This window comes from Alosa alosa, chromosome 21 (genome assembly GCF_017589495.1).
Source record: "Alosa alosa isolate M-15738 ecotype Scorff River chromosome 21, AALO_Geno_1.1, whole genome shotgun sequence".
NCBI classification, from domain to species: Eukaryota; Metazoa; Chordata; class Actinopteri; order Clupeiformes; family Clupeidae; genus Alosa; species Alosa alosa.
In genome coordinates this window covers 2,441,122-2,453,922 of record NC_063209.1, presented here as the reverse complement: position 1 = coordinate 2,453,922, position 12,801 = coordinate 2,441,122, and the positions used below count along the sequence as shown (strand labels likewise).

Here is a 12,801-nt window from a genome sequence, read left to right as displayed (position 1 = left end):
CCGTCTGTGTTCTGTCCTCTCTCACTCATTCACTGTTTTCTCTGCCTTTTTATTCTCCTGGACGCGTCATTCTCTCAGCATCATTTTCTCCCTATGTATCTCTAAAAATCCACATTTCTTCTTAAACTCCAAATGACATCTGATGACATGCTGGAGATTTGATGTCTACAGTAAGCCCAATATAGAAATCACATTTCTCTGTTCACACTTCTTACTCCACATCCCCTATTTCACATTACCTCATCACAAGGTGCTATCCTGTGGATGATGTCTTTAAGATGTGCCACCATCTTCTCTTCTCGAAAATCGGAGGGGAAGGTCTCTGTCCACTCTGTCAACAACTGCAGGATTTTGGGACCAAACTTCTTCACCTTGGCCTAGAAATAGCAAAGGGAGTCCACAAAGGTGACAGTTAGCAGCATGCTATCAGCTAGAGAGCTTGCTCTGTGAGCTGTGAGGAGGCGAGCAGAGAGAATGAGCAGTGAGGGGATGAAGAGGATATCAAAGCTGGCCCAAATACGTCAGGCAGCACACCACACTCTATTCTGACTGAAACATCACCAAGCATTTTGATCTTTCATATTTGGCACTCTGGATCGAGATGTGAGACACACACACGCACACAAACACACAGTATGGCTTGGAAACTGACCGCATCCAGGGGTGTCTGCTCTAGCTGCTGCTGCTGGATGCAGAGCTCACAGACACGTGCCAGGAGCTCGTGGGGGGGGATAAAGAGGCGCGAACTGAGCAGGAATGTGAACACATAGGCTTTCTGCAGGGGAGACAAAGGCCAGTAAAACAGGAGTCACACATGCAACAAGACCCAGGGGGAACACCATCTTATTGCCTAAAAAATGTCTACGGTTTCTTGTGCACTAGCCTTTTTCATCTTTTCTTAGTAAATGAACCTTGATGCAGTGGTTTTGACATCATAGGAGGATTGTTTTCTTTTCAAAAAGAATTTCCAATGAAGTTTAATTAGAATCAAATATGACACTCGTCACATAAAGCAATCTTCCCAATGACAAGTCATCATTCATTTGGAAGTGTTATGATAGGACAGCTAGTCAGTCTTTTGTTGAAATGTCATTCAGTGAAACTCTTATTCATTTAATATGCCACTATTTAAGAGTATAGTTTTTGTAGGTTGGCAATTAAAAGTGAGCTTTGTTCTACCCGAACCATTAGCACATGTAAATGTGATGAGGGGTGAGCAGCACATAGAATGCTCAAATTGATCCAATAAGGTTTCCGTAGTGTCACATTCTGGCACTAACACTAAGGCATTGTTCTTACATGCTTCACAAGCCTAGTGATTTTTCAGTTACACTGAGAGAATAGGCCCATTGTCTACACTGCAGCCATCTGAAAACACGGTTCTCCTCATCAATACAAGGGGGTAACAAGGTTAATGGTGTGTGTAGCAATGCTGGCTCATACCTCAGGGTAGTAGTCTGTGGTGGGCACCAGGTTCTGTATGAGGGTGTCCAGGGAGGCCGAAGAGAAGGGGGGGCTCTCGGCAAATCCAGTTTCGGGGCCCGGCCCCTCCTGAGGGGGCTCCTCACCGGAGGCCAAAGGGGGGCCCAAGCCACTGGGAGCAAACATAGTGCTGGGGCACACAGTTTGGGGCATTCCTATCTTAGACCCAGACAGAGGAACAGAGAGAGAGAGAAAGAGAGAGAGAGAGAGAGAGGGGGGGGAGAAAGAGAGAGAGAGGGAGAGTATAGAACTGAGTTACACTTGTGAGGTATAGCACCCAACCGAAACAGAAAAACCTTTTTGACAGTCACAGCAAGCTGATGCTGTCCAACAGTAGTGTTAACAAGCTGATGCTGTCCAACAGTAGTGTTAACATGTTTTGACTGTTATTCTAATCGGTGATCTGAGAACAAGTCACACTTGTTAGATGGTCAAACCAACACAAGCACAATCTGTTGCAACAATGTGCCACTATTTCCATGGCAGCTGTTCAAGGCTAGTGTGCCAGCAGACTTGCATGCTATTCCCATAAGGTGTATCACACGTGAGACAAGCCGCTTGGCCACCATGCAAAACCAGTGCAAATGAGCCAAATAGCAAGAGCTCAGGAAAAGGAGACCCTTTTACACATAGATAAACCTTACATTTTCATCTCTAGTTGAAGTCACATACTGGATGGATATATTGGTGGAAAATCTTTAATATTCACCAAGGGCACATATACTGCATAATCGCACTGGAAATGATTTGTCTATTATGTTGTTAAAGTAAATTGATAAGATCATAGTAAAATGGCTTGTGAAGGAAGTATGTAAGTCTGGGCACGGATAAAAATATGTAACAATGGTGGACATCAATGATATGGTCACAATGTAATAATAATGTCAAAGATTTACATATGGCTTCAGCTGGTCGCTTATCAAATAACGACCTGTTATTTGCCTGTTAACAGCCTATTATCAAACTGCCCAATCTGCCAGTGTAGTGCTGAGATGCTTTGCAGTGAGTCTTTCTCTCTCATCCACCCTGAGCTAAAAGCCTACTTTTCATCTGCCCAACAGCAGTTGTTATGGGGACACAGTATTAGCAGTTGCTGTGGGACACTGCTTTGCTCCCGACAGCTGCACCACTGGAGAGGCTCCAGTCACGCAAAATATGGGTCTAGCTGTCGCCACAGCAATCCCAGCCCTGCTCTCTGCTGGTCAAACACTGGTCAGATTAAACATTAAAACCACTTCCTCCTCAGCAAGCCCTCTCAGTAAGAACTGTCTGTTACACTGACACTAAACCGAAAGTAGTACATGGCAGTGCGGCAGGACTTTAATAGCTGATACCAGACCAGTTATACTGTAAGGATGTAGAGGGGGTGGGAAAACAATAACTGCTCCCATGTCAGGTGTACAGGATTGCAGAACAAGGGAATTTTTTGAGAAAGGTGTGGCAGTTACTCGACCATATCTTGTTTGACAGTGTAGAAGTAAAAAAACTCTCTTTGTCCAACAGAACCTGATAGTCCATGTGGGCATTTGACCTGTGCTCCAAAGTCTGCTCTTATCTCAGTTGAAATGAATGAGGGAAGCACTAAAACATGGTGACAGTTTAACTGTAGACTGCCAACTGGACACACTGAACATACGGTACACTGAACACAGGAGATTCACTGTCATGTGAAACACACAACTCATTCCTTGCAATAACATGGTCAATCTAATAATTCAATAGCTAGGTGAATATACTATGGATGTTTGGGAAGTCATTAGAGTCTATATAGCTTGACTACCCGTATGAAGCCTTGTGAAGCTACTGATTGAAATCCAACACATTTCCAGGGTTTGTTTAGGTATTTTATAATATACTAGGTTGAATAGCTTTAAAAAACTAAGATATCTCTGTTATCTGTCCAAAGTGTTTAGAGATATATTACGGGTGGTGAGGGGAGCAAGCCTTAAAGGGGTTAGGAGTCCCCCAGCTCCTCAGCTGAGTGGCTGACCTCTGAAGCTTGAAGTGGTCACAGCTCTTAAGAGGTGAGAGGTCGCAGTAGGAGTCACTCAGTAGGACATGTCTCCAGTTTCCACAACTCTCAGCTTCCATTTGTGACTGAGCTCTCACTCTCTGTCACACACACACACACACACACACACACACACTTTATTTATTTAGTGGTAGTGGAGCACGAGGACAAGTGAGCGATGGGGGGATGGGTGTGGTGTTGACACAAAGGCTGTGTGATGTGAATGCCCTGCTAGTCTCCGAAGGCAGATTCTTCCACATGGCACAGCCAAAGCACATAACATCTCATGCATTTCTTCATTTCCTTCTGTTGCCCAAGTTCCTGCATCAGGCAATGGTGTCACCAGGGTGGCGTCACCAGGGTAGTGTCACCGCTCAGGTTTAATGACCTGGAGAATCCTTTTGTTTCCTGGGAGGAACAATAGCATGACAGCAAGGGGAGCACTTTGATAGGAACATCAGGTTGGGGCCCAAAAAGGACAATATCTGCACAATAGGAAACACGAACAACTGCACAGTGTCTATTCATCTGTTCATGTCTCAGACAACAATAGCTAAAGCAACAGCCGAGCAAAAACTACACATGTGAAAGTCAATATTAGAGCACAATTTATGACAAAGATATGTTTTAACTTGGAAGTCATTGTCCATAGTTTGTTATGCACTACATGAATCTCTACTTCATAAACCTAGCTATACTTTCCACACATTTTTGAGTGATTGCTCTCTCTCTCTCATGCTAAAAAGCATTAGGCACTGTACAATACTTATAATATTATGCTAATATCCCTGTTCAGACATTTGAGATGAGGCGTTGTTGGCTGGGTATGCAGCAGGAAACATGCAGACAAAAGATCTCCATATCTCTATATCGGGGATCCTACTTCTGACAGAGCATGGCTGCCTGGCACTGTAGAGGACATACATTATGCTACAGAAGGGGAATTTCAGAAGGGTGGTGAATGGGATTCAGGTGGTGATTTAAATAAAATGATTAAACTATTAAATCATCTTTATGTAGTAGCAGTAAGCTTGCTGCTGTGATTAGTAACTGCTCTATGACATTATCTACGCTACACACACTGCATAATGTTCATACTGTGTAATGGTCTAACGACTCAAACGTCTATTTCTACATAAAATATCACAATCTACACATTCAACTCATCTCATTGTGTGCATCTTATTAATATGTCTTGAAAGTATAGAAATCTATGTGTTACGTGTATTTACGGTTTAAAATATGTGGCTGCTGTACATTTCTTTCTGAGAGGTTTTATAGTTGTAATCTTCTTGTAGCCTTTCAGTGAAGTGTAAAAACAACAGACATATTTGAAGCATATTTACACTGTTTCCCTTTCACACTGTTGTAGGAGATGTGCCCAGTAACCATCTTTTCTGCTCGAATTGAAGTACACAAAGGCATCAAAATGAGGCAAGCTATGTGTCCAGCCTTCTGAAGACACATAAGCCCAATCCAGAGGGCACTCACACCCCATGAGAATGTTGCCCTCTTGTCGCTAAGTTATAGGCAGGACTGTCCTCTACCACAGCACTGCCTTACAGGCACCACTAAGACTGCAAGTCTACATCTGATGCATGCCTTCAGGGAGGGAGCCAATACAGTAGCACTAGTAGTAGTAGTGGCACAGGCCTGTGGTAAGGCTTTGTCTGACTAGCCATAAATTAGTGAATCACCTTTGTGTGTAGTGTAGTGCATGTGCATGTGTGCCCACAGCTAAGGCCCCCACACAGAGGTGGGTTAAGACCCCCACACAGAGGTGGGTTAAGGGCCCCACACAGAGGTGGCAACATGAGTGCAGCACACTCCGCTCTCCACATTCAAGTCCTTCCATTCCATTGTTTTCAACAAAACCCTTCACACTACTGATCAACCCTTTTGCCGCTGCCGTGTAGATTACCATTCAGATCTATTTTTGTCAGCACCGCTCAATAAAATCCATAGTTTGTCGAATGCCTGTCAGTTGAACATTTCAACGCTGATATGCGTAGGCAAGTGACAGTGCTGGTGCACTCATGTCGGTGCGTCTATGCTTTAGGCGGCCAAACATTAGGAAGCAGCCTTCATGTGTCTCCTCAGTGTTTATGTGTGTTGGTCACCCCACGCAACGCAACCTCTTCAGATCTCCACTGCCTCTCAGTTCCTGTTCCTCCCGCTCATCTCCCTTCCTGAGTCCTAATTACAACTGACTAACAGGTGACAGCTACGCTTCCTTTCTTAGACATCCAGCTAGTTTTGCAGGAAAGGTATTCAATGATGCCTGTGTGTGTGTGTGTGTGGGGGGCACTAAACACTGTTCCTCTGTCCTTTAAGCTGTGCTTAACAAGGACTGCATGGACTTCACTTGTTTCATGGGATGTCATTTTGGCCATGAAACGGATCTCTACAGACTGCATTTTAAAATAGAGTATTATCACACTTGCTGAGTACTGGTTTCCTCTTCACCTGACCTCATCAATCCTGATATATGTCAGCCTGTATTTACAGTAGCTCAGAAACTACGCCTACATTTCCTGCTTAGGAATACCATATCACAATAGGTCAGCAACTGATATCAAATCGACAATGAGACCTCAACACACCTCTATATACAAGTAGCATCACATCAGTGGATCAGTACAATGACAACACATGGTCTGCTTTAGATCACGTATATTAAGATGGTGTTTCCTTGGCTCTTGGCTGTGCAGGCAACACAGGGGGCTGTATACAGTAGGTCAGGTCAAAATGGCCACTGCATCTCTGGAACGTAAGCAGCTAGAGCAGTCACTCTGTATTGTCTGCGTATTGGAGGGCAAGGATGAGGATATAAGCAGGCCAACACAAAGACCATTCAAGTCAAGTCGAGACAAGCAACATCACACTGACAACCCCCCCCCACCTCCCCCAAGTCAAGACACACTCCATCACATGCAATTCTATAACATACATACTGTACAGATTGATCATGATCAGTGAAAAAGTCAAATGAACACAGTGCAGGTGAGATACATTCAGTCTCTTTTCACATAATAAACCATTGTATCCTAAATATATTTAGGTGGCATTTATGTGATAGCCATAATTCAGTATTAGACAGCACAGGCAGAAACCTGGCAACATTCTAAAAGAGCATCATGTCATTGATTGACTCAACAGGAAGTCAATAAAGCCACACCAAGATGCAGACCAAATCTAATATTGCTGTATTGCTATTGTACTCATGAGTGAGGGAATTTTTGCAGTCAATAAATGGGAGGATCCAGAAGTGTGTTTTCTTAATATAAAATGTAAAGTAGTGTGCAACAATACAACATTACGTTTGTACACACATGAGGAAACACTGAGTAAAGTGTTTATGCTCTACTTGTATGGCATTAGCCTTTGATTACTCAGAGAAGGTATAGTCCCACAGGGGATTTGTGTGATTACATCAACGGCATTGCTATTTCCATCTTCTCAAACAGATACTTTATTCCCTCCATTGGGAAATGTAGTTTCCAGAAGCTCACACAATGATCTGTGCACTTAAACTCTACTGTATGCATTTAGTGGGTTCAAATAAAGACAGACTGAGGATGGTTTTGTTGTCAGCAGTTTAAACGAGACTGGTGACTGCTGTGCTTCTTTTTAGTCAGGCAAAGGGAGGCTTAAGACGGTATTTTGTTATGTGTTGTGGTGGTGCTGTGGTGTGAAGTGTGCCCAAAGCGCAATGTGAGTACAAGTCAATCCGAATGTTTAACATACTGTGCTAGATGAGGGAGAAGTTTCCTTTGTTGGGTCTAGTTTTGGTGAGGAGGTTATGCTGCCTCTAGTCAAGTCCCTAAACAGCGATGCTGTAGTCCCACAGTGACCAAGGCGGACCATGAGCCAAAACCAAAACAAGCCATGCCAACGCCTGTGAGAGAACCATCTGTACACACACTCTTCTAATGTGGACAGACCCATGCCATGCTTGTAAAGGTAGTCAGTAGGCTTTGTGTGTATGTATGTGTGATTGTCTACATGCATTTTCATATCTGGGTTTTGTTTTTGATGTCGTTGGTTTATGTGCTTGTCTGTCTGTCATGTAAGCAGTTTAAACACATTTGTGGATTTTCGTGAGATTTGAAATCAGACGTAAAGTGTAATGTTTTAACGCATCAAACAGACGGCCTGGGGCTGTCAGCACGGAGAGGAATGTCACTTCTTCAGACTCAAAGCCCTGTCACCTGACCTCAAGGTCATAGCCCCTGGCCTTTCCAATGGAAGCATTTCAAAGGCCATAGGATGCAGGAAACCAAACACAATAACAACTAAGTGGGGTGCAATGACTGGTGAAAAGGGGTTTTTCTATCTAGTTAAGCAAACACTGCATTTCAAAGAGTTCCTGAGGTTATTTGAATCAAACAGCTACTATACATTCTCAGAAATCACATATAATTGCAACTAATGATTTAAGGATTTGACATAATTTATTGTTGCTCTATTCAGTATTGTTATGAAAAAAGACTTTAAGGCTTTCTACTTAGTAAGCAAAAAAGCATTAAACATAATAAAGCTGGAGATTGTCATATATGGTGACAAGCAGAGAGCAGAGTAAAATCAATGTCTTCACACTGTATGTATGGCTGCATAATCTTTAACACTTGCCCCACACATAATGTTTATATATACTGTTGCATCTATTGATGAACATACATTCCTCTCTATTAAATGAAAAACACTGAAATACCAGCACTATTTAGTTAGCAAAACAAATGGTAACAAAAATATTTCATTGACATTATTTCAAAATGAATCGTAAACGTGGGTGTGTAGTGCTTTCCCAGTGGCAGAGGCTTGATGGTGCTATTGCAGTGGAGAGGGCTGGGCTAACAGGTACTGAATAACTGTTACACAGAGGATCATGATTGCGTGCCAAAATTATTAGGTCAGCGATTCATGAATATTATTAATCCTAATTGGCTGTTTTGTTACGGTGCACCACAATTATGTAGCACCTCCAAAAGGGAGGGCAGATAACTGTAAAACCAACATTCATGTACACCCACACACTCTCAGGTTACAGTGAAGCACACATACCATGGCCCAAGGCACGACAAAGAGCTCAACACAGGCGTGAGGATGCATTCTGAACACCGCCACAGCTATGGGCTTGTATGGCCACCGGAAAGATTTCAAGCCCAAATCCTGACACCTACTCCACTCTACGGTCAGCTTTTATCAGTCCATTTGGGAATGAGTTCCTAATAGCTTTCACAGGACTGGGCACAAAAGCATCTCCACAGAGAGGCCGCCATGCAGCCCCATTCCAGAGCGAGTCTGGGCACAGGCTGTGGGCTAATGAGACAAAGCTAATCTTAGGACTGCAGCACACAGTTGCCTGATTGTTACACAGCATAGGCGTGGTCAACTACCAGCTCAATTACATTATCATCTCAAGCAGGAAGAAAGGCAGAGGACCGATTTGTATTTATAATAGAGAAAAAAAGAGAAGCCACAGACTGTTACTGTCTTATCTTCTACTACCAACATCAGACAGATTTCCATCTAGATATGGAAATGGAGTTCACTTGATTCCACTGAAGAAGCAGGGTGTGGGGTGTGGGGTGGGGGTGGGGCTGGGGTCCAATAAAACAACAACAACAACTACAACTATGACATCACTCCACATGGTTAGACCGTTACTGTAGATGCACTATAGTGGAGAGATCTCATTCATGCCAAAGAGTCGAAACACCGTTCCATTGGCGGTCATTTGTATTGTGGGAAGAGGGCAGGAGAGAACACTAGCTCAGAAATTGGACCCTGCTATCAAACAGTGAGATAGTGGTCTATTGAACTGCAGTTGTGCATAACCCTTCGTTTTACATTAAGTGAAATGTATTTCTTTGAGACACAATATAAAGTAATGTTAATAAACTGTGGTTAATACACGGCTGCAGCCAATACACTTTTAAAGCATAAAACACTGTGTGGTTTATACATCATGCATCTAATACACAGGAAATTACTGTTCTTGGATCAGAGTAATCAGCACTGATAGCACATCACCAGCCTCACACTAACAGCTGCTAAGCGAGGCAACTGGTGCTCCTACTGTACCTCCCTCCTACTGTGACCATCTCTAATATTACAGAACACATACGCTAGTGGTTTCCCTGTGGACCTGTAAAAGGAAAGCTGATCAATCATTTATGTACTGATGATAACCTGTCATATTCAAGCTTTTACCAATACAAAACTGTAATACTCTTTGTTCTTGTAACAGAAATAAATTGCTTCATACCCTCTGAAAAAAAAAATCCAGCTGATGACGACAGACTGAAAATGTTTAAATTAGTCAGCTCATGATGATGGAGACAAGTGATTCAAAGATCCAAATCAGCTGTTATTGTAATAGTGATAACACACACAGGCACACAAATCCTTTATATATCTACTGATACTAATCCTTTGTACGTCTACTGATGTCAAAGAATCTGGCAGGACAACTTCCTGCCACACTAAACAGAGTTGAGCAAACAAAGCGAACGCCACAATGGCCACATTCAGTGAGAGAAACCAATACAGCCATGGGAATCTCTGACAGCACTGTTCAGCTTCACGAGAGCAGTCTATCAACATTACCGTGATTCCAATATTGACTTGAAAGCAAAAATGTACCCTTTCTTAAACCATATCTGAAACTTTTTATGTTTCTTAGCAGACACTTTTGTCCAAAATAAATTAAAATAAACATTACATTAGTAGTAAATCTGTAATAAATACAAAAAGAAAACCCAATTGTGTCCAAGTACACACAATTTTAAACGTGGAAACACCATGTTTATGTGGGTATAACATTCTATAACTCCATACAAACCACATGTTCATGGCCACAATAGGTTCAGGTTACTGAGGCAGAGTTCTTACCTCTAAAAGTTTCAGTTAACTATTAACAAGATGGCTAGCTCTAGATTGTAGAGGAAACACTTAATATTCACAGCTAAGCTGCATGCTAGGACTTTTTTCTCCACCTTTCAAATCTGGGTTTACATTACTAAACAGTCACCAATGCAATGTAGTCAACTGGTGATACACTCCTCATTATAGTCCTGGCTGGGATACATATCAAAGAAAATACATAGACCTACACCCCTCTAATGAAATAGTGGAGATTCCATTGACAAAAACAACTGTGTGTGTGTGTGTGTGTGTGTGTGTGTGTGTGTGTGTGTGTGTGTGTGTGTGTGTGAGTGTGTGTGTGAGTGAGTGAGTGAGTGAGAGAGACATGTATGATGCTGGGGAGCATCCCAGATCTTGAGTAGAACATTATGAAAGAAACAGAAAACCTCAAGGCGACTTCTCTGTCCCTCAGGACGTGATGAGAACAGGAGTTGCTTTTCAGAATGATGTCTCAATAATCACAGAAGTATTTCTACCAAACCAACAGGTTACAGAGATCATTTTAAAGAACATGCGGCCATGCTCCCATTCTTGTTAAGCAGTCTGTGATTGTCAATTCTTCCACTGCACCATTGTCCTTACACAAGAGCATAAATTGCACCCGGCATCTGGCAGTGAACACCCTTCACTGCCAGATTATAAGGTTGTATATCATAGAAAGGGTGTTCTCATTACCTTATAGATGTTCCTCAGTTGTATTAGGGTGTCCTTCTTTGTTTTTATCTGTTGTGAAACATTGAGTTCGAGATCTTTAAAAATATGTTTCTTGCTGTTTGAAGTATAGGCTTATGTCTACCAGTTTTCAATCAGGAAAACGTAAAGACACACTGCACAGTCTATGGAGCTTACTGTTGAAAGAACACTTGGTTAAGGCTTTAAGGTTGTGGGGAGTTTATACTGTAACCCACCTCAGATTCCTATCAAATCACCTTCTCCAGGCTGACAGCTGTTATGTTCTGACAAACCCCAACCAAAAACTCCAACAGATCTGTTGTGTTTCAACACTTTCCCCATGATGTTATATAGTAGTGGTATTGTTGTTGAACCCACCACGCACTACACATAGCTTCTGCGTGACCACTGACTGATGCGCTGTCAAGTCGACTTTTAAAATCCGGTAAACTTTTGCTGTGGCAACCCGCTGAAAATTTTAATTTATAGAATCATTGGTGTATGTAAATGTATAGGCTATATTGCGGTGCATAATGAAGGGTATGGGAGTAGCCTGATCACAAAGGAGACCAAACCACGTAAAGTAAAGGGATACACATATGCCGATTACAGTGCAGGCCTATATTGTATGCAGTAAACGGGTTTTAAAATAAATTTTGTATTTATATATAAAGATGTACTAATCCAGTTCTACCTAAACATTGTCAGCCTACTGATCGTCGGCCAGTCAAGCTCTTAACAGCCTACACGCGTTCTCTGTAAACGCGTTTGAGCATGTCATCAAGATACAGACGAGTAGCTTTGACTTACCAATTCTACACACGCCGTGTCCCCATCCTCTCTCGCGTGGGTAGAACAGACTAATAATATAACAACCGTAGACTTGATAATTCAAAAATGGTTAAAATCTTAACGAGTGTCCGTTTCCGTAGGCTAGAAGTATACCCAAATGAATTGCTTTCGAGGATGATGATACTCTCAAGCCTATTACAGGCTACTGTTGTAGCTCCAATGACATGAATATCCGAAAACGTAATATCTCTCGCTCAACACCGAACTTTCCTCGATGGAACAGGTAGCAGACGCAAATATTATTCCAGCAGATGCATTTGAAAGCTCATGTTCCTCGTGCTGCTGCAGTCTTGGTTTGAGTACGAGTAAATAATCGCAATAGCCTACGCAGTCAAGGTGTGGTTGCCCAAACAGTCGGTCTCGGTTGTGATCGTTGAATCAGTGGCTTTTGAGTGGAAGCACCAATTCGCAGGCTACACGCTCAAGCAAGCTTACCAGGGAGTGGAGGAAATTGCGCGAGCAGGCGCGCGCTTGAGATGGATAGGACTGGTGTCGAAATCACGCGCACGTTTAATACAATCTAGGCTGTAGCAAAGCAAAGCAGAAACCACAATGATGGTCATGAAATATGACATCATAATACGTTTTCTTTTCTGTAACTGATATGTTCACGAATAACCTGGGCTGGATAGTTTCATTGATGTTTGGACTACTTGCACTTGCACGTGCAGCGCAGACAGCACAAAAGATTGGCTAGGCGTCCTGTGTCCGGGTTACATGATGAAGGATGGAAGGAAGAGTATCCCCCCACACACACACACACACAAATCTCAACTAGAAATGGTTACTAGTTTTCATTTTTGAGAGTGCTCACTGATGGAAGTACATTACCACCCACTTATGAAAGTTCAACG

General features: G+C 42.5%; 1 protein-coding gene across 4 annotated transcripts in view; it reads right to left on the bottom strand.

The window, feature by feature from the left end:
- LOC125286530 (ras-GEF domain-containing family member 1C-like) overlaps positions 1 to 12,454 on the bottom strand; it is a 20,547-nt gene extending 8,093 nt beyond the window's left edge. The window contains exons 1-5 of one of the 4 annotated variants that reach the window (XM_048231694.1): positions 11,906 to 12,454; positions 11,099 to 11,146; positions 1,444 to 1,637; positions 653 to 775; positions 240 to 377 (exon numbers count right to left, since the gene is read on the bottom strand). In XM_048231694.1, coding sequence (XP_048087651.1) covers positions 240 to 377; positions 653 to 775; positions 1,444 to 1,635 — 453 coding nt within the window. In that variant the 5' untranslated portion in view covers positions 1,636 to 1,637; positions 11,099 to 11,146; positions 11,906 to 12,454. Of the gene's footprint in view, positions 1 to 239; positions 378 to 652; positions 776 to 1,443; positions 1,642 to 11,098; positions 11,147 to 11,905 lie in introns of all 4 variants that reach the window. The other 3 variants (XM_048231696.1, XM_048231693.1, XM_048231695.1) reach the window with 3 other exon arrangements.
- Positions 12,455 to 12,801: the final 347 nt, after the last annotated feature.